The sequence below is a fragment of the Muscardinus avellanarius genome (genome assembly GCF_963383645.1).
Source record: "Muscardinus avellanarius genome assembly, chromosome: 4".
NCBI lineage: Eukaryota > Metazoa > Chordata > Mammalia > Rodentia > Gliridae > Muscardinus > Muscardinus avellanarius.
The window spans coordinates 106,030,791-106,057,656 of NC_137789.1; the positions used below are offsets into that span (position 1 = coordinate 106,030,791).

A 26,866-nucleotide genomic window follows, 5' to 3' on the forward strand; every position below is an offset into this window, starting at 1 on the left:
AGCCGAGGCTGTCCGCGAACCACGATCTTCCTGTCTCAACCTCCCGAATGCTGGGATTACAAGCTTGCGCCACCACGCCTGGCTTCCTGAGAAGTAGTTGATTCACATTTCTTTGTTCATGCTGGGTCCAGCATTCACTTCTCCAGGTGTGTGGCAGAGAATTACCTGCTCATGGTCTTTCCATTCTCTCTCTTTCTCTCTCTCTCTCTCTCTCTCTCTCTCTCTCTCTCTCTCTCTCTCTCTCTCTCTCTCGATTAAACACTTATCATCCATTGCACTACCAGGCACTCCCGAGTGGGGCACTTCTCTGGGCTGTGTGCTCTCCAGAGTGCCTGCATGGTACAGGCACATGGCAGACTCGCGCTCTGAGGTCACTACTGAATACTATGAAGCTCATAGCATCTTTGATATGATTGACATGGAATCTGGATGAGCTGCGCAGTGGGGATAGAGAATGCTCTTAGCAATGCTTCTGGAATGGCATTTGCTTCCGGCCAGGCTTCCCTGGTGGTGGGAAGCACAGAGCTGCATTGATACCCTGAGCTGCCCTGTGCTGTAACCTCTGCCATCCAGGCCTGGCCAAGCCGCCACCCTCTGTCCCCTTGGGGCTGACACCATGGTGGCTGCAGCCTTGTGTGGGGTGGGAATGACTGTTTCTTCAGGGAAGGCAAAAGGATTTCTGCACCTGTGGCCAGGAAGGGAGACTCTGTGCTGGCTCTGAATGGCTCCACCCTCATTCATGTCTTCCTGGAGTCTCTACAGGATGGTTGGCCTTTTACTCCACCTGATGACCCTGGAGGCCCAGCTGCCATCAGAATGCCTGGTTACCCTTTGAGGAGCCGACCTATGAAGACCCCAAGTTCCCTGGGAGGGCCCAGGGGTGTAGGGAAGCTCCAGGGAGGGCTGCTGGTTTCAGTAGCACCCTGGCCCACTGCTCAGAACAGATCTGTAGCCATAAAGGAAGGCAGAAGGAGTGGGGACTGGGGGGCAGGGATGATGGGGGCTGTGTCTGAGGTGGTCTCCTCTGACTCGCTGTCCCCGTCACCCAAGTCTTCAGGGATGGACGGGACAATCCTGACCGCACTGTCTTCGAAGCGCACCTGCTTCCTGGCCAGGGTGTCAGCTGGCTCCAACGTCAGCTCCAGCAGCGCGGCATCTGAGGGCTGCAGGGGGCCAGGCTTCCCGCTTCCCTTCAGGATGCTCTTCACATGGGTAAAGAGGGAGCCAGGGCCCTGCTTGAGAGCGCCGTGGAAGGTGTAGGTCTGTTCGGTGTCCCCGTAGCCTGTGGTGCTCACGGCGCTACCACAGGGGTCTGTGTACTGTTCAGGGGGGGCCCGTGCCTCGGGGGGAGCTTTGCTCTTCTTACGTTTGCTCAGCAGAAAGTAAGCCAGGCCGGTGAGGATGAGCATGGAACCTGGAAGAGGCCGGGGTGGTCAGGATGCTGGACATGCCTTCCTCGGGTTACAGGGGTGGCATGGTGCCCCATGGACACACTCAGGGCCCTAGGGTTCCAGCCTCCACACACCCCAGCAGACGCAGGCAGGCCTGGCCCAGCCAAGAAGCTGTGATCAGGGCCATTGCCTGCAGGGGCCCTCACCCTGACTGTCGGCCAGGGAACTAGGGTCTACTTGCACACCAAGGAAGGGTCTCTCTGACCTCCATCCTCCTGGGGACACTCAGCCCTGGTCAGCCTGTCCAGCTTCACGTCACTACCCTTAGGATCTTGCTCAGACAGGCCATGCATTTTAATTGTTTTTCTTATTGGTACTAGAGATTCAACCCAGGGACATTCTACCTTTGACCTATACCCTCAGCACTTTCTTTTTAGAAAATTTTAAAAATTTCTTTTAAAAAATTAAAAAAAAAAATTTAAATGGGGCCTTGCTCTGTTGCTGAAGATCTTGTTAAGTTGTAGAGACTGGCCTTGAACCTGAGATCCTCCTGGCTCAACCTCCCAAATACTGGGATTACAGGTATGTGCATCACCACACCCAACCAGGTTGTGACTTTGACGGACTCAGACTCTTGTTTTGGAAACTGGACCCCACCCCAATTTGGCTTTCTTTTATTCCTGGAAATAGACATCTCCCTTTGTGCCTGCCTCCTCACCAGAAAATCCAGACAGAGCCAAACCGTGGGTGGAGATGCAGGGAGTCCAGCCAGGGGCTCCTTGACCTGGGCTGAGGTGGCACTTTGCACTGGGTCTCCTGCCAGGAGCCTTGCCTGTCCAGCAGAGGTGGCCAGAGCCTCTTCTGTATGCCATGCTCTCCAGGGAGCAGGGCTGGGGCTTTTCTGACCTCTCAAGGGTTTGCTTCTGTTCTGGAATCTTCCAGGAGAAGCTGCAGCATGTATGTCCCCAAAAAATATTGGCAGGAAGAAGAAGGGTTCGGCCCCTCAATTTTGTCTTCCTGAAGGGTGCACAAACGTTTACATATGGGCTGGAAGAGGAGGATCCTAGAAAAGAAGGGTAGGTGCAGAACTGTAGACTTGTGAGCACCGAGTTCTGGGCCGTGTGGTCAGAAACCAGCTGCCCAGCAGGGTGGGGAGAAGCAGATGGGTTACAGAACTCTTTTGGGATTCCACCACGGTGTCTTCCAAATCAGGCTGAGGAGTTTAGAGGGAATGGGAAAGTGCTGGAGAGATATGGAAGGGTTGGGGTTGAGAACTGACCACCTCATGGCCCTGCAAAGCTTGGGCCAGGTGCAGTCGCTGCGAGGGAAGGCCAGGTCCTCCTGAGGGCGTGGCCTCTGGACCACTACCTGAAGGGCAGATGCGCTTCTAAGGACAACAGTGCCCCAGCCAGCATGGAGCATGTCTGACAGCCCCTCCCCTCCTCTCTTGCTATATCTGAGGGACCTTATGACCCGGTGCCTGGGATGGTGTCAGGCCTGCAGTCCTTGGCTCCTACCTGGGATGGTCACGTGCCAGACCAGGACAGGGTGGAGGAAGCAGGCCACTGACAGCAGCAAGTAGGTCAGGAACCTCTGGAAGCAGCCCAGCCAGCGGGCCTTCTCCCTCGCTCTGTGGGCCAGGCTCCCCGGCTGACACCTGGGAAGGGAGACCAGGGTTGGCAGAGGCACCAGGACACCCAGCGGAGGCAGAGGCTGGGAATACCCTGGGCATGACCTCTGCAGGGCCCTTGGTGGAATGCCCTGCAGGGGCAGGAGTCATGGGAGCTCCCAGGAGGAAGGAAGGGTAGCAGGTGCCTCAGGGGCCACTAGGGAGTCTGCAGTGAGGCAGAGAATGTACCTGGTGCTAGGATTATGGTGCAGGTTGTGCCCTGCACAAATAGCCTGGTCACATGGATAAGCAGGCTGGCGTGTCATTGTACCTGCTTGCTGAACCTTGCCTAGACACAAGATGAGATGGGATCTGGCCTGCAAGGGTTCATATCCCCATCAGTACACAGGGACCTTATACAGCAATGGCAGAGGTCTGATGATAAACAGATTTCTTCAGGGGTGCTGCCTCTATGTTCCAAAGGAGGAAAGTGCCTGCCTTTTGACCCATCACCTTCATGCTCTGAATTGGCCTAAAGCAGGCTCTCTGCACAGCTGCATCCTACTCCTGCCAGCTGAGCCCACACCCAACATTGCCCCCAGTCCAGAGGCTTTCTGCCATGGCTCACTAGTTCCACCTGGTGGTCATTTTTGTGTGATGCATGCTTATGGGGATCCTGAGAATGAAAAATGATCCTTCACTTCCAAGATCCTTTCCCCTCCTGCCCCACTCCGCCCCCAAGAAGTTTAAGGATTCCTTGGTAGTAGAACAAAGTAGCCAGTTATGTCAGGGCTGGGGAGCCTGGGAGGCAGCCAGTGACTTTGTGAGGTGCTGTGACAGCCAGATCTGACCACCCAGAAACCCGCAGCTCCAGGTGCCCTGAGCTTCGTCCAGGCTCCAGCCCGTGACCACAGTGAGGACGGCTCCCTCTAACCTTGATTGTCAGCTGAGCAGTCATGAGGCCTCTGTGACCAGAGGCTCAAAACCCTGGACTTGTCCCTGGATTGTGGCAGGAGGCAGAACCAGGGCCAGCTCTTGAACCCAGCTCTGCTCTGCGTGAGTGTCCTGCAGGGCCCCCAGCCCTGAGCCCCGCCTCCTGAAGGCTCCTCACTCTGAGCTGAGCCTGAACCCTCTGCAGAATCCTCACCCTGGGGGCGAGCTGTTGAACACCAAGGCCCAGCGACCAGCACTACTTCCTGGGGGCATCTGGGCGGAGGCAGGCCTCCGGTGGAGGCGTCAGCTGGTTCCTGAAGTTGGGAGGTGACTGAGCCCGTGAGCCTGAGCACATCTCCAGGCGCTTGGAGGAGAGCCTGACCATGGTGGCATACGGGACTCCCTCCCATAGTCCCTTGGGTGGGGATCTGGGGCTGAGGGTGAGTGGGTGAGTGGTATGGCGGGGCTACTTCCAGAGACTACTTACTTAAAGCAGATGTCCAGCAGCTGGGCCACAAAGTAAGCCCCTTCGCACACGGAGACTGTCACTCCTATGAACCTGCAGGTGGAGACAGGGGAGGGAGCTCGGTAGCTCTGAGCTGTGGGTTTCCCCATGCCATGGTCTTGCAGCAACTTTACCTCCCCACAACTCCATCCACATACTGACAGCTGACCAGGACCTTTTTTTATTTGGTACCGGGGATTGAGCCCAAGGGCTTTCTACCTTTGATATACCATCAGCCCTTTTAATTTTTTTTTTTTTTATTTTGAATCAAGTCCTTACTAAGTTGCAGAGAGCTCTCTAAGTTGTTGTAGCTGGCCTTGAACCTGAGATCTTTCTATCTCAGTCTCCCAAGTACTGGCATGACAGGTATGTGCCACCATGCCCAGCTGAGCAGGACCTTTTGGCCTGTTCTTGTCATTTGGATGCATTGTCCAGGTACCGTCCCAATGCCAGGACCTGTGCTGGAGGGGTGAGAGCCAGTGTAGACAGGATGAGAAAGAAGCCTGGGTCAGCGGGTGACGGCAACATGAAGACAGTGGCAAGTGTGTCCCTCCTCCTGTTAGGACAGTCGCTGCCTGGCTGGGTCCCGCCCTGGACCACCCCCTTTCTTCTCTTCTTCCCCCTTCTTCAGTCACCAGAATCTGTGAACTGTGCTCCTTAAATAGCTGTAGAATTGCTCCCACTCTCTCGGGCCTCGCCGGCATTGCCTGAGTTCAGACCCTGCTCTCTGGCCTTCCAGATTCCTGGCCCTGTCTCCTATTCCTCCATTGTGACCGGAAGGCTGCTCAAGGCTCCTTCTGACCCTCACATCTGATTCCAAGCACTCATATTCCAGGGACCCTCCAAGCAGAACCTCCTGGGGCACCTGCAAAACCATAGCTTCCTAGCCTCTGGGGCATTAAGTATCAGAACGTTCATCCTCTGCCACATGGGAGGCTGTTAGGTACCACGCATCTTTGGACAAGCCAGTCATTCTTGGAAGGTCTCCCTCTTTCTTCTCTTTTATGTCTGGTGGCATCTTATTTTTATGGTGTTATATGTGGCCAGAGCCATCAGTCTGTGAATAAGGAAGGGGGTTCCTGGATCCTCCGTATAGCCTGGGCCCAATTGTGGAGGGAGCCAAGGCCAAGGAATACAGGGACTCCTTCAGCCTTCCTGACTGGTGTCAGAGATGGGGCAGGCAGGCAGTGGGTACCAATCTGCAGGCTGAGAACAGGATATGGACAGAGCGAGGTGAGACAGGGGGCTTGAAGCCTCGGTGTTCCCCACTGTCCCAGGATGTAGAAAAGGCACATGCTTTGGAGTGCTTCTTAGCCACACAGGCTCTGGAGTGTCAGTGCTGGGTTTCCATTGCCCTTGCTAATGATCAGCTGTGTGACCTTAGTTAAGGGGCTTGCCCTTTCTAAGTCTCAATTCCTTGATTGTGAAATGAGAGTGCGGATCATAGAAGCGTTGCAAGGACTGGACTGGAGAGTGACCACGTGGGCATGGGGTGCCCTCGAGGCAGGGGTGGAAGGCAGTCTGCATTACCTGTCCTGGAACTAAATGGTAAGCTAGGCAGGCTTCGGAAGGCCCAGCTCTGCCTTTGGGTCCCACAGGGACAGTGATGTGTGGAGGGCATCCAAAGCAAGAGACAGTCACTTCCAGTGAGCAGGGACTTCAGGCTCAGGGAAAGGGCACCAGGGAAGGATGCTAGGAAGGAACCATCTTGAGGATGCAGAAATAGGTAGAGATGGCCTGGAGGCCAAGGGGGCGAGAGCAGCTTGAGAGTCAGAAGTCACAGTAGTGACCAAAAGGTGAGAAATACCCTTCTCTCCCCACTGTTTCTCCGCTTAGTAGCTCCTTCAGCACCTGGGGGCTGGAAGACATGGGCTTCCTTTAATGTCAGGAGGAAATTCTAGTAGGCTCTCAGGATGGGGCTGTGGCACAACTGGGCCAGTATGCACTTCTCCAGGACTGTGACAGTGAAATGGTGTCATTTAGACACTTAACTGCACTTGAGGAGCTCAAATATATGTATTTTCTTGACCTGATTCAGCTCTTCCTAAACAAGAGCTCTGCTAATGTTTACTGAATAAGGAAATGAACCCAGATGTGGTGGTGCATAGCTGTGATCCCAGTACCTGGGAGGCTGAGACAGCAGGATCACAGTCCAAGGACAGTAAAAAGTGAGACTCTCAGCAATCTAGCAAGACTCTGTTTCAAAACAAAAATTAAAATGGACTGGGGTATTGCTCAGAGGTAGAATGACCCCGGGTTCAATCCCAGTAACACACACACACACACGATTGAAGCAATGCATAGATTGATGGGGGATAGGTGAGTGGGTGGGTAAGTTAGTGGGTGGATGAGTGGGTAAATTGATGGATGGATAAGTGAATACATTAATGTATGCATGAATGGATATATGGATGGATGGATGGGTGGGTGGGTGAGCAGGTGGATGGACAAGTGGGTGTGTAGATTGATAAGTAGGTGGATGGGTAGATGGATGTATGGATTTTCAGGAGGATGGATGAGTGTGTAGGTAGATGGATGTGAGTGGATGATAGATGGGTATATGGGTGGGGAGATGGATGGAAAAAATGGGTGGGTAGATGGATAGGTAAGTGGATATGTAGATGGATGGGCAGATGGACATATGGGTTGGCAGGTAGATGAGTGAGTGTGTAAGTGGGTGGATAGATGAATGGATGGATATATGGGTGGGCAGATGGATGGAAAAGTGGGTGGGGAGATGGATAGGTAAGTGGATATGTAGATGGATGGATAGATGGATGTATGGGTTGGCAGGTATATGGGTGAGTATGTAGGTGGGTGGATGGAAGGATGGATGGATGGATGGATATATGCATATATGGGTGGGAAGATAGATGGACAAGTGGGTGGGTGGATGGATAGATAGGTAGATGAATGCATGGATGGGTAGGCTGATGGATGAGCAGGTGAGTAGATAGAGAGGTAGGTGGGTGGGTATATGAATGTGTGGTTATCAGTTGGATGGATGAGCAGTTAGGAGGATGGATAGGTGGGTGGATAGATGGGTGGGTGGATGGGTGGACAGGTATGTAAATGGGTGTATGGAGGGACAAAGGACTGATTTATAGAATGGCCTTTCCAAGCCAGGAGCTCTGGAGAAGCCCTGTCAGCTCTCCACACATTGGGATTGGATGCATTTGGCATGGCAAAGAGGGTTGTTCTAGGCTGATCTGAGTGGAGAGCTGTGGGGTGAGCTGGGGCAGAACACCCAGGCAAGGAAGGTATGAGTGCACATACTCACAGCAGGTAGAAAGCCAGGCTTCTGTACTGCCCCTGCACGAAGGTCTCGGTGCCCACGCCGATCAACACTGAGGAAGACAGGAGAGGGGGAGTGGGCCTGAGTGCTCTCCACCACAGCACCGCCCTGGGCAGGGCCTGTTGGCTTTGGACTGAGAGCCAGGGGAGTTTCTTCTGCACGTGGCACCAGTGGCTGTGGCTGGAAAGGCACTGGAGACAGCATGCCTCCTGAGTGGGTCCCCAGGAGATGCTGCCTGGCCTCGTCTCTCCACCAAACCTCTCTTGGCACCTGGTGTGCAAGCTCCAACACTTGACCCTCCATTCCTCCAGGGCGGGTTTGGTCTTGGGCCTGCCTTTCTGCATGTGCTGGCTCCTGGTTCTCTCCACACTGGGATTTCCTGGCTCCTAGGGCTTTCTCAACCAGTGCAGAGCCAACCCTGCCAGTCACTGATGGGAAACCACATGGACAGAGCATCAGCCTCCAGCTCAGATCACTTTCTGCCCCTAACGGGTGACACGCCCTGGCACTTTGCGGTCTTGCTGGATTCTGATGACACCTTCTGGGGTGTGGCTTCATCTGTTAGAGAAAGGCCTGGGCGGCCTGCCTGCTGCCCGTGTGTGGTCTGGGTCCCTGCCCTTCCCTGGGCACTGGTGTTTTCCCTCTTCCCTGCAGAGATTTTGTGAACTTCCATCCCCGGTGTCCCAGGCTGGAGAGGCCCTTGGTCTCCGCGGCTTCAGTGCTGCCTCCTGAGAAGCCAGGAGGAAACCCTGAAGCTGCCAGCACCCCACCCCCACCTCTGGGGGCCATGGGGGAGGCTGGAGTTGCTGGGGCTAGCTTCTAACCTGCAAGTGGCTGAGCACTCCCATCTGGGCAGGGGAAAGGAGGCGGCTCTGTGCTGAAGTGCTGGATGGAGAATTCCCCTGCTGCAGGGGCAGAACAGTGGGCTCCCACCTGCTCCAGGTTCCAGTTGCCTGCTGGCTGGTGCAGAGTGAGGTTGGTGATGTGTCTGAGCTGTGCCCCTTTACAGCACCAGCCTACCTGAGTAACACTTCAGAGATGCACATGTCCTGGCTCCCTGGCAAAGGGGGCAATTCTTCCCATTTCACAGAAAGGCCAATTCTTCCTATTTTACAGAGGCAAAAAAGGCTTAGCAACCTTGTGTACATCACCCAAAGAAATGTACTGAAAAGACCAGAGTTAAGCCTCTGGCTTCAGGCCATGTGCACTGGATACAGTGTGTGTGTGTGTGTGTGTGTGTGTGTGTGTGTGTGTGTGTGTGACTGTAGATGCATCAGAATAAGCATGCATAATTGTGTATGTGTGTGTCATGCAGGCTAAGGGCTGTCTGTTCAGTCTCTAATGTGTCATGTTCAGTTCTCCACACATTGTGTTTACTACCTTATTTAGTCATTGTGACAGTCTCATGTGAAAGAGCTGCTGTCACTCAATTTGACATTAGAGGAAACTGAGGCAGAGGGTATGCAGGCAAAGCTAACCAGTTAACTGTGGGGACCCAGGTCACAGCTCATGGTTCACATATTTGCTGAGTTGCTGGCTCTCTCTGAGCTTCAGTTTCTCCATCATACCTCCTGCATCTAATGGTTGTGAGCTAATTGGGGTCAAGCACATCACTAATTGGGAGTTAATTGGGGCCCAGCATATCACAGGTGATTGTTGAATCCACTCCTTAATTTTTGGTTCAAAGGACCAGGCCTAGCAGGAAGGAGTCCTCCTACCAGGGCTGGGAAATGGCCATCCACTTAGGGCCAATGGGTATAGCTGTGCCATCCACTTAGGGCCAATGGGTATATTTGTGTGTGTGGTCCTGGGGATGGAACCCAGGGACTTTATACCTCCAAGCTACACCTTCAGACATATTTTGTATTTTATTTGGAAACAGGGTCTCACTAAGTTGCTGAGAGCCTCACTAAGCTTCTGAGGCTGGCTCTGAACCTGTGATCCTCCTGTCTCAGCCTCCCAATACTGGGATTACAAGTGTGCACCATCACACCTGGCTCAGCTGTGCACACTTAAGACAGGTGGGCACTCAAGTCACATGGGTGGTCTTGGCAGATTTGCCTGGGTTTGTGGTGGATGACCAGCAGACAGCAGGAAAGGGTCTTGGGAACTTATTTCTTGTTCCTTATTGGCATCCTTTGGCATCTTGAGAGCTATTATGAGCGCGTGTGTGTGAGTGTATGTGTTTATTTTAAATCAGAATCTAAGTCGCTGAGGGTCTCACTAAGTTGCTGAGGCTGGCCTCCAACCTGTGATCCTTCTGTCTTGGCTCCCATGGACTGGGATTACAGGTATGCACCACCACGCCTGGCTGGAGAGCTATTTTGATACCATTTGTTTTGTCCACCTCACGTGGAAACAAGACCAACAGAGACATCTGAAAAACACTGTAGAGGCAGTGCTGGTTTGTGCTAACAACAAGTAATTAAAATAATGGCTGCAGAGAAATAAGAACTGGGCTGAAATCCCAGGTCTGTGGATTATTACCTAGGTAACCTCTGGGAAGTACCTCCCCTGTCTGAGACCTGAATAGAACTAACCCTCCTCTCTTTTTCCAAGGGTTCCTGTCTTTGGAATGAGCAGAATAAGTTATATCTTACAGAGTTATTCTCCAGTTATTCAAACTAGAGAAAGCAACATGTCTGGTGGCAGTGCCAGCCACCCACCCCATGGAAGCCCAAACATATGCCCTCCTTGGGCCTTGGCAGCCTCCCCAGCCTACAGCCAGAGGCGCATTGTGTATGGAGAGGAGTGGGCCACTCACCTGTAGGCTGTCTCCCAACCATAGCTGCCAGACTCTGCATGCTCTAGGCAGGCTAGAGGAAGGGGAGGGTGTGCGGAAGCCAGGGCTCTGGTCCTCAGCCTTGATGATCATTAAGGGGACCCGGGATCATTCTCATGGAAGGCTCTCAGTGCATCCAGGCCAAGGGGCTGTCTGCTTTCTATGGATCCTCCCAGCCCCGAGGTTCACATTCCTTCCCTTTGCTCCTGTCCTGTCTGTCTGTCTGTCTGTCTGTCTGTCTGTGTACTCATCCCCAGACTGCTTCTTAGAGTCCTCCTGGCTCTCCTGGTTGGCATTGCCACCTGGTTTTCTGTGGCTTCTTGTTGGGGGTGATTTGGGATCTAGTTCAGCAGTGAGATGCAGCCAGATGTAGGGCTTATCCCTGGGGTGTATTCAGTGCAGCAAGAGAGCTGGGTGAAGAAGAGTGTATACAGGAATGCGAGCCATCCAGGCTGTAAGAGGGGCGGCTCGCCTGATGCCCTGGAGTCAATGAGGGAGGGTCCCTTGGGAAGGACTTGTCAAGTTGAATAATGTAGAAGTAAATGTTGGGGACTCCCATGCGGTACTGGGGATTGAAACCCAGGGGCATTATACCTCTGAGCTATACCCCCAGCCCTATTTTCCAGTCTTTTCATTTTTGAAACAGGATCTCCCTGAGTCATGAAGGGCCTCACTAAGTAGCTGAGGCCATCTGTGAACCATGATCCTACAGTCAGCCTCCCGAATGCTGGGATTACAAGTGTGCGCCATCATGCCTGGCTACGTATTTGTTTTTCTATGGCTAATTTCTGTATTTTTTCCTTTGGGTATTTTATATTTTATATTTCAATATTGAAATATGGTCTCTCTAAGTTGCTAAGACTTGCCTTGATCCTGCGATTCTCCTGTCTCCACCTACCAAGTCTTGGAATTACAGGAATTAGTCATCATGCCTGGTTCCATGGTAATTTATAAAGAGCTTCTAACTAAGCTTCTTAAAACACTTGAATTGGGGAAAGTCACTCAACATGTTAGAAGTCTGATTCTCCAGAGACCGTCATATTATGAGGAAGCCTGTGTTAGGCTTTTTTGTTCCTGTGACCAGAATTCCTGAAAAGAATAACTTAGAGGAAGAAAGCTTACTTCAGGGTCATGGTTTCAAGGTTCAATCCATGGTCATTCAGTCCCAAGACAGAAACACAGAGGGGACGTGGCAGAGGAAGGAAGGCTGTTCTCAGTTCATGGTAAGCCAGAAGCACAGAAAGACAGACTGGAAGTGACCAAGGGCAGATGTATTCCTCAAGGCTACACACACTCCATCACACCCACCAGACCTCCTCCAACCACGCTCCACCTCTGAATCTCACTGCACGGCCAACACATGGGCTTTTCTGTAGAGCATCCCATATCTGAACCATAACAAATCCCAAGCCAACCAGATGTGGAGAGATGGTTGGAGAAAGAGACAGATGTTCAGTCAGCCCCACTGGCTCAGCCTTCTCAGCCAGCCCAGAACAGATGAATGAAGGACTTCTCTTGGACATTCAGTTCCAGCAGATGTGACATGGGTGACAACCCAGGAACTCAGCCAAGAGACAGACCTGCAACCCCATTTGAACCTCCAGGAGCCATTTCCACTCACATCAGGCAGGCCAGGCACCCCACTTGTGTCCCCGACATCATGGAGCAGAGGCGTACTATCTCCACTGTGGCCTGCCGGAATTCCAGAACCACAGCATGTTGAGCGTGCACATGGTTATCACCCTGTGCCACTAAGTGTCGGAGTGGTTCGCTTTGCAGCCATAGGTAGCTGGAAGAGCATCATAGTCTACTGTCAAGTTACCCCGGATTCCTGGCACGGAAGTCCTGGTGTCTGGTCTGGTGTGTATTCTGACTCTTATAGGAATGCATGTTGGTACAGGGGCTGCTGGGCTTCTGGTCCTGCTCATTGGATCTTCAGTTTCACTGTCAGGAAGCCAATGTCCAGGCTTCTAGGTCCTGTAGCCCCTGGTCAACACACACCTTATATGCACACCTGCCTTGGAGATATATCCTCTGAGGAGTGTGGGTGGTGTCTGAGGATTTTCTTTGGGGCATGATATCTTTTGGTGGATTTATATGTTAGACTTATATGTTTTTTTTTATACGTTAGCACTTTATGGAGGATCTTGGGATACCGCCTCACCTAAAGCATGTCCAATTCACGATTATATTTTGCAAAGATTCCCAGCAGATAAAATAAGAGGAAAAAGTGAGATAAATTCCCTGCTATAGGAGAACTCTGTGGACTGTGTCCAGCACTCGGCCCAGACAGCCACACTGGACCTTATGCCCCAGTCTACTGTGTCCAAGGACAAGCTTCACTTCTCAGGGAACTGGTCTCTAAGATTTACACTTTGGAAGCAAACTGAAGTGTGGTCCTAAATTTGGGAGTGGGGACTTGAGCTAAAATAGAATTGGTGTGTGAGGAGGAGCTGGGCCTTCCTGTCTCCTGGCTGTTTGTCGCCCAAGACTGCACAGGTGGACCTTTTTACTCTCAAAGCCTCTCCACACCCTAGGGGAGAAAAGCTCAATCCTTGCTTTGTGATATTGTACTACAGATCTGTGCCAGGTGTCCAGATTTAGGCAGGGATGTCGTAAAACACAGAAAGAAGCGTTGGCACAAAGAGAGGCAGGCTAAGGGCTAGGGGACCAGGACACAAAACAGCAGACAGTCATCCTAAACTAAGGAGATGCTCAGCCTGAAACCAGCAAGGTGCTTTTTCCGTAATTAAGGAAGTGCTCACTCAGAACGTAAGATGCTCGCTCTGGATTGGAGGTTCACGTGCTCATGACCCTGCAGAGGCAGGGTGGCTTCTTTGAGGCTGTGCAAGTGGGCACCTCTAGCCCCGGCATCTAGAGATGTAGGTAGCTGAGGACTAGAGGGTTTCTAGCACTCAGGGGATCTGGTCGCCTTCTGTCCTCCACCTTCCTGCTCATGGGTGCCTGCTTGGCATCTCAGGAACTCTGCTTCCATGGGGCACTGAACCAGTGTGAGGTTGGCTGATCCAACAATTCACTGGAGTGAGTGACCCCAGAGCATTTCCTGAGCTGGGTCCTCAGACAAAGAAACTGACCCTTTGGTGATGGAGACATGATAGGACTATTCTGCTGGCCTCTCCCTTCGTTATCTTTTCTGTATTCTCTTTTTTTCTCTAGCTTCCACATATGAGAGAAAACATAAAACCCTTGGCTTTCTGAGACTAGGTGATCTCATTTAGCATAATATTGTTTAGTTCCATCCATTTCCTGCAAATGACATATCTTTTTTCTTCTTTATGGCTGAGTAGAATTCCATTGTGTATATACACCATATTTTCTTTATCTACTCATCTGTTGATGGACACCTAGCTTGGTTCCATAAACTGGCTATTGTGTATTGTGTAGCTATAAACATGCATATGCATGTATTTTTATAGTATTCTAAATTTAATTTTTGTGGTACTAGAGACTGAACCCAGAGGTAGTCTATCTCTAAGCTACACCCCAGCCCTATTTAATTCGTTATTTTGAAACAGGGTCTTGCTAAATGTAGTCTGGCCTCAAATCTGTGATCCTCTTGTCTCAGCCTCCCAAGTCTAACTTTAATTCTTTTGGATGGGGAGGAGGAGAAGGGTGTGGGATGTGGAGGGAACACACCAAGTGAGGTATGCATATATGAAAGTGTTACTTTGAATCTTATTATGATGTATAATTACAATGTTCCAATAAAGTTATATTAAAAAAATTGGACAAGTGCTGCACCATCCCCAGAATCAAAGCCTCATTATAACAAATTATCTATGGGAAAGAATTGTCCCCACTAGCTGCCCTGACCAGGCTGCTCTGTCTTTCTGCTGGGGGTAAGAGGCACTGGGCACAGCTGTTCTGTGCTGTTCTACACTGTCATTTTTGGCTGTTAGACTCCTTTCATCCCTCCCTGTCATCCCAACCTCAGGATCCCCAGTTACAGAAGCACCTCACTCCCCCCAGCTCTGTGTACCCTACTCCTCTGCCCACTTCTGATCAACCGCAGGACACATCTTGCATCCTGCCTGGACAGAACCACTGAAAGACCAGCCTGGCCTCTCTCGTCTTATCCCCTTCCCTCCATACGCTGAACAGGGTCCAGCCTCTAATAAAGGTGCTTTCTTCTCTCCATGGCCCGGGCTTCCTTCTCAGTTTCCTTCCTGGGGCTTGGCAGGTATCAGAGATGCTAGGTAGAGAACCATTGTTACAGGCCTGGGCAAGGCAGCCACCTCTGAGTATCCTGAAGCCATGGTCTCACAGTATGAGTGGACAAAAGTGGTCAAGGGGGCATGCTGTAGCAGAAGGGCCGAGTCTGATCTGCTTCCTGTTCTGCAAGACAAAAGTAATAACAGCGCTGGAGCTTGGAGCCACAGTTCTGTTTTAGTAACTGATGGTGTTGTGTGAAGGCAGACAGCGGCTAATAGAACCCTTGTAAGAGGCAGGCTGTTCCCATCAGTCCTCTTGGGGGAGGAGAGAGCTTATTTTTACCCATTAGTGGTTCCATTGTGGTTAAAGAGCTCTCCTCAATGTATTGACACTGCTCATTGATTTTCCTGTCTCAGGGCCCCTCTCCAGACCTGGCTGGGACATAAGTGTCCCCAAGTCCCATCGACTTCAACATCTCTCGGGTAGCACCTCCGTCAGTCTCTGGCGCCTGTCTGCGGCTGCCCATCCTGGCTGGCGTGGGGCTGATCTCACGACTGACCTTCTGCCTGTCCTGCCTCCATTGCTGGGTTGGGTTTTGATGTGTGTCTTGTATTCAACCTGTAACACGGGATGTTTCACAAAGGCCACCAGAGGACACTGTATCTGAATTTTCATACCACGCAGTGATCCGGACCCTGGATATCTTTGGAAGCAAGGAAAACTTTATATTGTTGCTGAGGGAAGCTTTACAACTCACAATGTGTATTTATTGCCTCTCTTTATCCACAAGCATGGCCCATCTCTGCTGGCTTTGGGATTTCTAAAGACATCTCAGGCAAGGGTCCACAGGCTGATGGCAACACTATTGCTGAGGGGAACCCACTGAGTGACATACCTCTGTCTGTAACTCACCTATTGATGAGCACTTGGGTTGTCTCTAGTTTGGGGTCATTATAAACAAAGGTGGTATTAATGTTCCTGTGTAATCTTTGTAGGGACACATGCTTTTGTTTGTTTGTTTGTTTGTTTATTTATTTATTTATTTATATTCTCTTGGGCTAGTGCTTGAAAGTGGAATGGCTAGATCATATGGCAGGTGTCTGTTTCACTTTTTCTTTTTTTGTTTGCAGCACTGGGAATCAAACTCAGGGGTAATCTGCCTCTGAGCTGCACCCCCGCCCTTTTTATTTTGAAACAGCATCTTACTAAGTTACTATGCGCTGGCCTGGAACCTGTGACCCTCCTGTCTCAGCCTCCCAAACACGGGGATTATAGGAGTGTGTCCCCATTCTTGGCATATGTCTACATTATTTTAATTTAAAATTTGATGGCATTCAACTTATCAAAAATATTTTGGGGGATCCTGGGGTCTGAACTTAGAAGCATTCTACCTTCAAGTTACACTCCTAGTACTTTTTATTTTTTATTTTGTAAAAAGGCCTTGCTAAATTGTGGAGGCTGGCCTTGAACCTGTGATCCTCATGGCTCAGCCTCCCAAGTACTGGGATTACAGGTATGAGCCACCATACCTGGCTCAATTTATCAAGTATTTTATGAATTGACCTTTTGGAATTCTATCTAAGAAATCTCTGCCTAACCCATGGCTGAGATTTTGTTGTATTGTCCTGGAGTCTTATAGTTTTTTGGTTTTACATTTAGGTCTATGATCTATTCTGAGCCCCCTTTTTTGTATATGGTACAAAGTATAGAGAGAGGTTCATTGGTAAATGAATAACTAATTTCCCAGCATCATATGTTTAAAAAGTTATTTTTTTCTGAATTATTTTCTAAATTAACTTTCTGTTTTGTCCAAGTCCAGCTTCTCACATATGACCGGCCTTTGTTCTCTTCCTTTGACTTATGTTTTTTATTTGTATTGATATTGCACTGTCTTGACTTCTGCACTTTTTAGTAAATTTAAATCAGGTAGTGTCAGTCCTCTAACTGCCCTCTATTTACAAAGTTGTGTTGGTTATACGAAAACTGTTTCTTCATTTCCGCATGAGTTTTAGAAAGAGCTGCTAATTTTCTCAATCCTGAGCCTCCTGAGGCTTTCACTGAGATTGTATTGAAACTGTAGAGCAATTTTCTGGGGGAGAGGGAATTGACAACTTAACAATATGAAATCATTTAATCCATGGACAACATATATGTCTCCATTATTTAGGGTTTCTTTACTATCTCCCAGCAATACTTTTAAATATATGTTTTTTGAAAAAATAGAAAAATTTCTTATTTTTGGTGTATCTATGAATTGTATTAAAATTTATTTTCTGGGAGGACCTACGTTAATGAAAGATATTATCCCATAGTTTTTCCATAACAGCTTTGTATAGATCTGATATCCATGTAAATGCTGGTTTTATAAAACAAGAAGCACTCCTTCAAATTTTCGGAAGAGTGGACACAGAGTAGATATTATTTCTTGCTTAAATGTTGGTGGAATTCCCATGTGAGGCTGTCTCATCTGAAACATCAGTTTTTGGTGATGACATTACTTGTACAGAGGAATTCCGTGGATTTGCACAACTTTTTGGTAATATTGACTCTATTGTCTTTCACTAAAGTGTCATCCTTCTTTAAGGGCCCTCAGCAGAAATTTCTTCCGGGTTGGTGTTAGGAATACCCAAGATATGTGCTCCTTGTTCTTTCTTGCTGTTTGAAGAGAATGTGTCTGTCTGCTACTTTTCCCATGACAGCTTTTCTTGTGCCAGAAAACAATAACCATTGAGCCACAGCGCATATACCATTCTTATCCTTCTCCTTCTCTTTTTTTCTCCTCCTTCTTTCTTCTTCTTGGTACTGGGAATTAAACCCAGGGCCATTTTCTCTCCAAGGTATACCCCCAGCCCTATAATTATTATTGTTTTTAAATTTGAAACAAGGTCTCACTAAGTTGCTAAGGTTGACTCTGAATCTACAATTCTCCTGTCTCAGCCTCCCAAGTACTGGGATTACAGGTATGTGTCAACATGCCTGGCTCGTACCACATTTCTTTACCTCACTGTTACTTGCCCTACGGCCAGACTTCCTGAGCAACTTCTCAGCACTGGGCACTGGTATCCAGCTTCACCTGTGTGTGTGTGTGTGTGTGTGTGTGTGTGTGTGTGTGTGTATGCGCATAGTCCTTTGTTGAAGGCTAAACAAAATTAAAGAAAATATTTTTAAAATAATTTTTATTTGTACATTATAATTGTACATCATAGCAAGATTCATAGTGATATATGTAATATTTTTTTGTTCTGTTTCCATCTCCATATCTCCTCTTTTATTTCCATTCTTCCTCACCCAATTGCTTTCCCCACTCTGCTGGTCTCTCTCCTAAATTTCATTAGGTTAGAATGGCAATCATCAAGAACTTAAACAATAAGTGCTAACAAGGATGTGGGGAAAAAGGAAGACTCATACATTGTTGGTGAGATTTTAAATTAGTGTATCCACCATGGAGATCAGTATGGAGGTTACTAAAAAACAGAAAACCAAACATATAAGGAATTGAATCATCTACCCAGTTATACCACTTTTCAGTATCTTTCCAAAATAATTAAAGTCAGAATATTGTAGTGATACATGCATATCCATGTCCATAGCAGCACAATTCACAATAGCCAAATTATGGAACCAACCAAGATTTCCATCGGCAGATGAATAGGTAGAAAAAAATGTGGCATATATACACAGTGGCATTTTTTTGGGTATCTACTAGAGGTTGAACTTAGGGGCATTCAACTTCAAGTTACATTCCAGCCTATTTTACTTTATTTTATTTATGTTGAAACAAGATCTTGCCATGTTGCTGAGGTTGTCCTTGAACTTGCGATCCTCCTGTCTCAGCCTCCTAAATACTGGGACTAGCGGCATCCAACCCCTGGCTCACACAATAGAATTTTACTCAGCCATAAAGAAGAACAAAATTAGGTATCTATTCATTTAATATAATATTCTAGAGTTCCATCCATTTTCCTGTAAATGATTGTATTATTTTTTATGGCTAAATAAAATTCTATTGTGTGTATATACCAAAGTTTTTTGATCCATTCAAAAAACCTTGATGCTGATGGACACCTGCGCTGGTTCCATAATTTGGCTATTGTAAATTGTGCTGCTATGAACATGGTTACGCAAGTCTCTGATTCCATATCCTTTGAGAATATGCTCAGGAGCTCTCTCCTGGGTCATATGGTAGTTCTGTTCTCAGTCTTCTGAGAAACCTCTAAACCAATTTCCATCGCAACTGTACTAGTTTACAGTCTCACCAACAGTGTAATAGGTTTCCTATTTCCCCACATCCTTGCCAGCATCTATTATTATTTGTGTTCTTGATGATTGCCATTCTAACTGGAGTAAGAGGGAATATCAATGTAGTTTTGTTGTATTTCCCTGATTGCTAAAGATGATGAACATTTTTAAATATATTTATTGACATATATTTGTATGTCTTCTTTTGAAATGTGTCTAGTTGGTCCCAAACACCAAGTAAATGTATTATTTTTTTTCTTTTATGTAGAAGCTAGAGAGATAAGCAGATAGATAAGCCAAGACTCCAGGGGAGTGACTGAGGGGATTAGGAAAGGGAAGGGGGAGATGGAGTCATAAAGAATGCAATAGTAGAAATAATGCTTGAATATATACAAAATTACCAATTCCAATCAAAGACTTAAGGGACGAGGATGATAGGGGTGGGACCGGGCAGGGAGGGCAACAGGAATTGTGTGCATGTATTTTTTGACACTCTTTACCCCAATATGATGTCAAATTACAATGTACATCATTGTACATTTCAAAGAAAGAAAGAAATTATGCCATGTTCAGGAAAATGGATGAAACTGAAAACATCATACTCAGCCAGGTCAGCCAGACTCAGTCAAGGGCTGGATGTTGTCTCACATGTAGAGTCTATACAGCGGTAAAGAGAAAAAAGCAAAGCTACGGATCATCTTGAAAGAACTGTTGAGCCACAAACAAAACAAAACAAAACAAAAAACACAGAAGAGTGCTGCCCACAGCCTTCAGGTTACTCACTACATGGGGTGTAAAATAATCAAGTTCCTCTGTTTCGATTTTAACTATACAAACTCAAAATGGGATGGGGAGGGTCACTGGGATTAAATCTTTAACGTCTGGCCCCCTCTGCTCTTCCAGCCTCCTGGGCTATATGTTACTTTGCTCTTTTCTCTGACCTTCTTGATTTCATTCAACAAGAGGAGCCTACTGTTTACACCTTGGATTGTGCACATTTCTCTGAAAGTTTTTTTTTTTAATGTGTGGTAGTAGGAATTGAACTCAGGGGCATTCTACCTCTGAGCTACACCCTGAGTCCTTTTCATTTTTTGCTTTGAAACAGGGTCTTTCTAGCATGCTGAGTCTTACTATGCTGCCGAGGCTGTTCTTGAACCTGTGATCCTCCTGTCTCAGCCTCCAAAGTACTGGGATTAGAGGTGCTTTGTTCTGAGCAGTGTGCGTCTGAGTCATTGTTTCATTGGAGCTTCAATGTAGATACAACAGTTATCTCCATTTTATAGATGAGAAACTGAAGCTTACAGTGTTCAGGCTTCAGCCAGGCATGGTGCCGCCCATGATCCCAGTACTTAGAAGGCTGAGGCAGGATTCCAGGTTCCAAGGCAGCCTCAGCAATTTAGCAAGACTGTTTCCAAAACAAAAAACAAACACAAAAACAAAAACAGGGCTGGAGATGTAGCTCTTGGAGATAGAATGTCCCTGGGTTCAATCCCCAATACAGAAAAAAAAACCCCAAACAAAACAACAACAACAACAACAACAACAACAACACCAAAAGAACTTCAGGTGACATGCTTAAGGTCACACACCTAGTAAAAAAGAACAAAGTGGTGGGGTAGGACACAAATCACATGCAGGGCCTAGTGGTGGGTGGGTGTTCACAAATTTGCCTCCCTGGCCAGACCCCCGATGGCAGATGTCTTGCCATCCTTGTCCATGGGTCAACCTTGTATAACAGGGAAACTCATCTACTGCTCACCCAGTGAATGACTCTTATGTGGAGTTCCAGATTCCTGCTTTCTCCATCTAAGAAAAAAGACACAGATGCAAAGATGCAAAAAAAAAAAAAAAAAAAGAAAGAAAGAATACTCAAACCAAACCCTTGTTCCTAGTGCAGACAATCCAATCAGGAAAGGAGAGTGGTCAGAGTTTGCGTGGAATGTCTGGAAACAAGCTGTGGCCCCAGCTAGGTCACAAGGCCCTGCAGACATGTAGGTTGCATGAAGCTTTATCAAACAGCAGGAGGTTGTCATGGGGATCACCATTTTAGAGGGTGGAAATTATTGTGCAGGGCCCGAGATGGTTGCTTCAGAAGCATTTGTTTGCTTGAAGGTTTTGAATGGGGCTGAGGTCAAACTAAGCATTAGCTGTAGGAAGTAAGAACACCTGGGTTTTAAATGTTTCTTTGGGCTTAATCTATATTAATAAATCATTTGCACATTTAAATGGTATGTGGCCAGGAGAGAGGCTATGGAGAATGTGGTTGCATCTATCACACAGAGAAGCTGATTAATGGGTCAAACACTTGGAATAAAACAGCTTCCCTAAGTGATCCCAGGTTGACACTCCCTTCCTTCCTTCCTTCCTTCCTTCCTTCCTTCCTTCCTTCCTTCTGTCTTTCCTTCCTTCCTTCCTTCTTTCCTCCATCCTTCTCTCTCTTTCTCTCTTTGTCTGTCTGTCTGTCTGTCTGTCTGTCTGTCTCTCTCTCCCCCTCGTGGTGCTGGGATTGAATTTAGGGATGTTCTACCTCTGAGCTATACCCCCAGACCTTTTTATTTTTATTTTTTTGAAACAGGATCTCAATAAGTTACTGAGAGCCCTGCTAAGTGCTGAGGCTGGCCTCAAACCTGTGCTCTTCCTGTCTCAGCCTCTCAAGTACTGGGATTGCAGAAGTGTGCCACTGCACCCGGCTGACACTGCTTCTTTAGATCCCACCACGCCTCCTCCCTTGGCCCCTGCATCTCTGCTGTGTGACTGGGCAGACTGGAGTTCCAAGACCTGACCTCCGTCCACTGGCCTGGGACCTCTGCCAAGCTACCCTAACATTCCGAGCTTCAGTTTCCCTTTTGTTACAGGAGTCGGCTCAGCACTAAAGCCCTGAAGGCATTTGTGAGGTAGCAGCATGATAATGACTCTAAAGCTGCCAGCCACATGCCTCTGGACCCAGAGGTGGAAGGCCCCATTGGGAGGGTTCCTTCTGGAAATGTGTGCGGATTTGTGTGCCCCTAGGTGGCGTCCAGAAGTGGGCTTGACTGTCGATGGCCATGGTCGCTCCAGCTAAAACACGCCAGAGCTCGAGAATGAGTGGTCAGAGCCAAGATGGGTGTTTTTGTGTTTGAAAAGCTTTGGGTGACCTTTGTATGCTTTGGTGTAGCCATGTCTAGCCTCGCCTTGACCCTTCCCACCTGAGCCTGTGCATCAGGACAGAGTGAAGGCGAGGACCCGAGAGTAGACTGGGTGGCCATAATAACGCCTCTCCTGCATCTTGTGTGTGTGTGTTGTATACTGCATCTTAAAGTCATCAAGATATGGAGAGACATGTCTTTTAACTCACTGCAACTAAAAGCAGGGGCTCAGGAGTAGACCCTCATCAGGAGACGCTCTGCTCCCTGGTCATGAGGCTCGCTTCCTGCCCTGTATAATGGAGGGGGATGAGCCTGATGAAGCTCTACTGGAGGGACAGAAGGTTGTAGTGAGATGCTCCACTTAAAATGTGGCCCAGAGCTTGGCCCACAGCAAGCACTCAGGTAATGGTGCTAATAACCAGCTAACCCCCGTCCTGCACAGAGGCCCGGGGAACAAATTAAAGCCCTGAGTGTGGTGGGTGTGGGGGAAAGCCTCCGCCTTGGCCCTCTTAGCTCTGAGGAGAGGTAGGAAGCTCTGTCCATGTGGACTCAGATATTTTCTGGTCTGATCTCTGTGGGGGAAGCCCACACGTCTGTGCAAAGACGTGGTGGGAGGGAAGGGCTTTCTGTGGGTGAGGGGCCTGGACATGCTTTCTTCCTGTTTCCTACTCCAGGCCTGGATGTGCACCTGTGTTGACGTGGGCGCTCCTCTCACTCTCTTTTGGCGGAGGAGTGGCCAGAGAGTCCTGGAGATTCCCCTGAGGATAAGGGAGGCAAATTCTGAAGGGAAGCCAGTCCTTCCTCCTTAGCCAGTGCTGAAGACCAGCCCTGAGTCCTTTCTTGTCCGTAGAGGAGGAGCAGCTCTGACCACCATGCCCCAGCCGGTTAAAACCCATTTCTCAGGGCCTCTGTCCTGATGCTGAATCTGTAGTGAGAACCCATCACAAGGCACTACCTCTGCTAGGACCCTGGGTACTCACTCAGAATGTCCTTGCTTTATTAGGTGTGTGTGTGTGTGTGTGTGTGTGTGTGTGTGTGTGTGTGCACGCATGTGTGTGTGTGTGCACATGTGCGTGGTACTGGGGATTGAACCCCAGTACCTTTATTACACACACACAAGATGCAGGAGAGCCGTTGTCACAGCCATCCAGTCTACTTTATACCCCAGCCCCTTCATTATTTTTTATTTTGAAGCAGGGTCTTGCTAAGTTGCTGAAAGTCTCACTAAGTTGCTGAAGCTGGCCTCAAACCTATGGTCCTCCAGTCTGAGCCTCCCAAATCCTGGGATTCCAGCTATGTGTCACTGTGCCTGGCTTTTGTCCTGTCTTAGATGAACACAAAGATGTTCCTGCATCTGCAGGGGTGGGGGTGGGGCAACGGGCCACTCAGGCATGTGTGCAGTGCCTCTGTGTATCTGCTTTGTGGGCAGCACCTGGTGCCACATCACAGTGACAGAGGCACTGAGAAGTCACACATGTACCCAGGACCATGCTCACCCGATGCCTCCCCAGGCCAGGTATGCAATGCAAATTAGTCCATTGTAAGGTGATGGCAGGGAGTGGGTCCATGATGACCCAGAAAGCACACAGCTTTTCCAGGAGATGGATGTTTCTAATTTTGAAAACTCTGGCTGGGTATAGTCTGTGCCTGCCCCGTGTACCCTATTCTATTGCTGTGGAGCTGCTTCTGTCATGGGGCTGGACCTCAGGTGGGCCAGAACTGGGGCTACTTGACACCCTAATAAGGCTTCCACCAAAGGGTCTCGGTGAAGGGGACACAGCACAGCAAGAAGCCCTCTGCAGGGATTGCTGCGGCCACAGGGCCTTGCTATCTGGTAGAGAGAAAGGAGCCTGGTGACAGCCCAGATCCTGTCCACAGGGGTCTAGGCAGGAGGCTGCAGGACTAGAGGCTGCCCAGCCTCTCAGGAGCTGCCCAGGAGCCCTTGGTCATGTGGATCCTAACTTCTGGAGAGTACACACCTGCAGGGAGACTTAGGCCCTGCCCCACCTCTGGGTTTCTGCAAAGTGCAGGCCTGTGACTTCTTCTTTAGCTGCAGTGCTCCTAGATTGAGGCCTGGATTTTTCAACAGAGGATTTCAGAAACAGCAATAACAAAAACAACAGCCACAAAAAAGGCTAAGGGAATAAGGAATTTGCAAATCTCATGCACTGGAAGCAGGCCAGGGTTCAATGATGTTGGAAGCAACCTGAGCCTTTTTCCAAGAGCACCAAAGCCCCTCTCTAGCTCTCTATTCCTCCCCAGAGCTCTAGAAAGCCCCAGCAAGATTACTTGAAAGACTGGCCATTAAAAGGCAACTTGTAGCCTATTTTTAGCTTGGATCTTGTATCAAAACCAAGCAGGAGGTTTGTCCTCAGCATTAACAGCAGCCCTCTGAGCAGAGATAAAGGTTGTGGTTAAGAGGAGCAGTAATGCAAGTATGTGTGCACACGTGTGTGGGGGCTGCCAGCCCTTCCAGTGGCTGAGATAAATCAGACTCTTACGCTGTCTTTAGCTAAGCCATTAGAAGGATGGATATCCGCATCTTAACACTGCTTCCCGGCAGGCAGGAGGCAGGCCTCAGCATTGGGTGGAGTCTGACTGGGGTATCAGTCACTGAGATTCCTGGTAACCAAAAGGAATGGGATCTGTACATTTGGAACCTAAGGCCTAGAAGGAACAGGGTGGTCACAGACTAACTGCAATAGATTGGAACGCTAACCCTTCATGGAAGACTGTGCAGGGCCACCTTCCCCTCCTCAGGATGGGCTGCTGGGGCCTGGGTTGTCATTCCCTATGTGTAGGGGACAGGAATCTGGCACTGGCTCCTCAATCAGCTTATTCACATGGACCATGGCAGACCCACCCCTGCCCTGGGATGCAGGGAGGGCTTTAGCCAGAGCCATGACCTTTGGGAAAGTCTAGGACAGGGTTCCAGGCTGCCTGTCCCTCTGACCTGTGGTGACCTTGGGCAAGGTCATGGCTCCTATTTGAACTCAGCTGTTCCATCTCCTATCAGGAGGGGTGGGATTAGACCATCTCTATAGCCCTTCTGGCTCTAACTCACAGAAAATCTTATAGGGCAGCTCACCTTGGAGCTGGGCTCAGCACCCTGGGGATGACCTGGATGCCCACTGGCCCTGCTTCAGCAAAGAGGCTTTGTCCTCAGCTCCTTCTAGTCCTGCCTGGCTTCTGCATCCTTGATCTGAGCAGCAGGGCCATCACCCAGGGCAGAAAGTATGGCCTAGGGGGCCAGGTGGTTCTTCCACAAGGCCACATGTGGGGCCCATGGCAGGGCTGGGGCTAAAGCAGCCCTGTGTGAGTCTGAGCAAGAAGGCCTTCCTAATCGGCAAGACCCCTGAGTAAGCCTTTGTCTGGAGGCTGGAAAGGGCTTGACAGGCAGCATGTAGCTCCCACTCATCCCAAGGGACCCAGGTCCCAGAGCTGAGGGCTCAGACACTGCCTGCTCGCTTCCCATAGATCTATTCCTTAGTTCCTACAGGGGCTAAGGCTCAGCTCTGCCTTGGGGAGTAGGTGCTATACCAACTTTCTGTGCTCCCAGCCCACTGAGCAGCCCTGTGATCCAGCTGCAGAAGGGAGAGGAGAAGCTGTGACATTCCTTGTCCCTACAACCCATGGTGTGCTCCCGCAGGCAGGCCATCAAGAGGCACCGGGTTTCTGCTGTGAATCCGGTTAGCTGGCTCTGGGGAGGACCTGAGGAGGTCTGACCTCTGAACATGTGCCCCCAACCCCAGCACAGAGCAGCTCAGTGACTGGGAATTCTCTCCCCCTGAGACAGGACAGTGGTTGAGTGAAACACACCAAGTTTGGTTGACCATTCTCTAACTATACAATGCGGCACCAATTCTCACGTTTGTCCTGCCCTTTAACACCTCACCTCCAGCCTCCGCCTCTACCTCATAGCCCTCCAAGGAGAGGAGGGAGACCCCTTGACTCAAGCATAGGTGAGGATGCTGAGGGTTCCCAGGGTTGCGCGGAGGGTGGATTGCCAGCCGGAGACTCAGCACCCATCTGAGGCTCAGTTCACAGAACCTGCCCGGGCTCACTCTGCTGCACTGCCTACTTCTCTTCAAAGGAGTGTTTCTGTGGGTCTTGGGAAAAAAACTGAAGGGCAGAAGTGGTCATTTGTGCCCAACATCTACTGGCTGGCTCCTCTCCCTCTGGTGGTGGCCTTGTCTGTTATGCCCCTGAGCTGGAGATAGTAGCTGGGAGGCGGGGTCTTACCTGCAGCTGTGGTGATGCCCAGGAGGCGGCAGGTGTATTCCAGCCCAGTCCAGAACACCTGGATCTTCATGGTGCCAGGGGAGATGGCAGAGTCCCAGCAGGGGCAGGCACAGCAGAGGCTCTGACCCTGAGATGCTCTGGATGCTCCGTGCACAGGCAGGAGGATGCAGCTGCTGGCTGGGAGCCCCTGAGCCCGGGGGCCCTGTCTTCCCAAACCAGTCCTGGCCACAACAGCCTAGCGGAGGTGTAAATAGGGCTCACCTTTCCAGCTGGTAGCCAATGCCCTTGCAGACGCTCAGCTTAATCATTACCTTGGAAGAATGCTACCGCTGCTCCCACAGCCCCAGCCTGGCCTGAAGGAGCCGCTTCGCCCCAGCTCAGCTGCCTGAGATCAGGCCGATTAAGGCTGGGCTGGAGGCAGCCCCGGAGCTGGCAATTAACCATTTCTGGCTGGGCGGAGGGAGCTGAGGAGTGAGGAGCCCAGGCCCTTCCTTACCAGGCAATGCTGAGAAAGTTACACCTAGACTTTGTACCTGCTAGGGACCTTGGGGTGACCACACACTTGCAGATTC

General features: G+C 49.5%; 1 protein-coding gene across 1 annotated transcript; it reads right to left on the reverse strand.

Annotated features, from left to right (window-relative positions):
* Nucleotides 1-935: 935 nt before the first annotated feature.
* On the reverse strand, nucleotides 936-26,364 carry TMEM72 (transmembrane protein 72; the record flags this gene model as incomplete). Its single annotated transcript, XM_080694080.1, has 5 exons — nucleotides 936-1,414; nucleotides 2,909-3,048; nucleotides 4,421-4,492; nucleotides 7,719-7,785; nucleotides 26,295-26,364. 5 exons carry the CDS (start codon nucleotides 26,362-26,364, stop codon nucleotides 936-938), a joined length of 828 nt encoding a protein of 275 aa, XP_080550206.1.
* Between the last annotated feature and the right edge of the window lie 502 nt (nucleotides 26,365-26,866).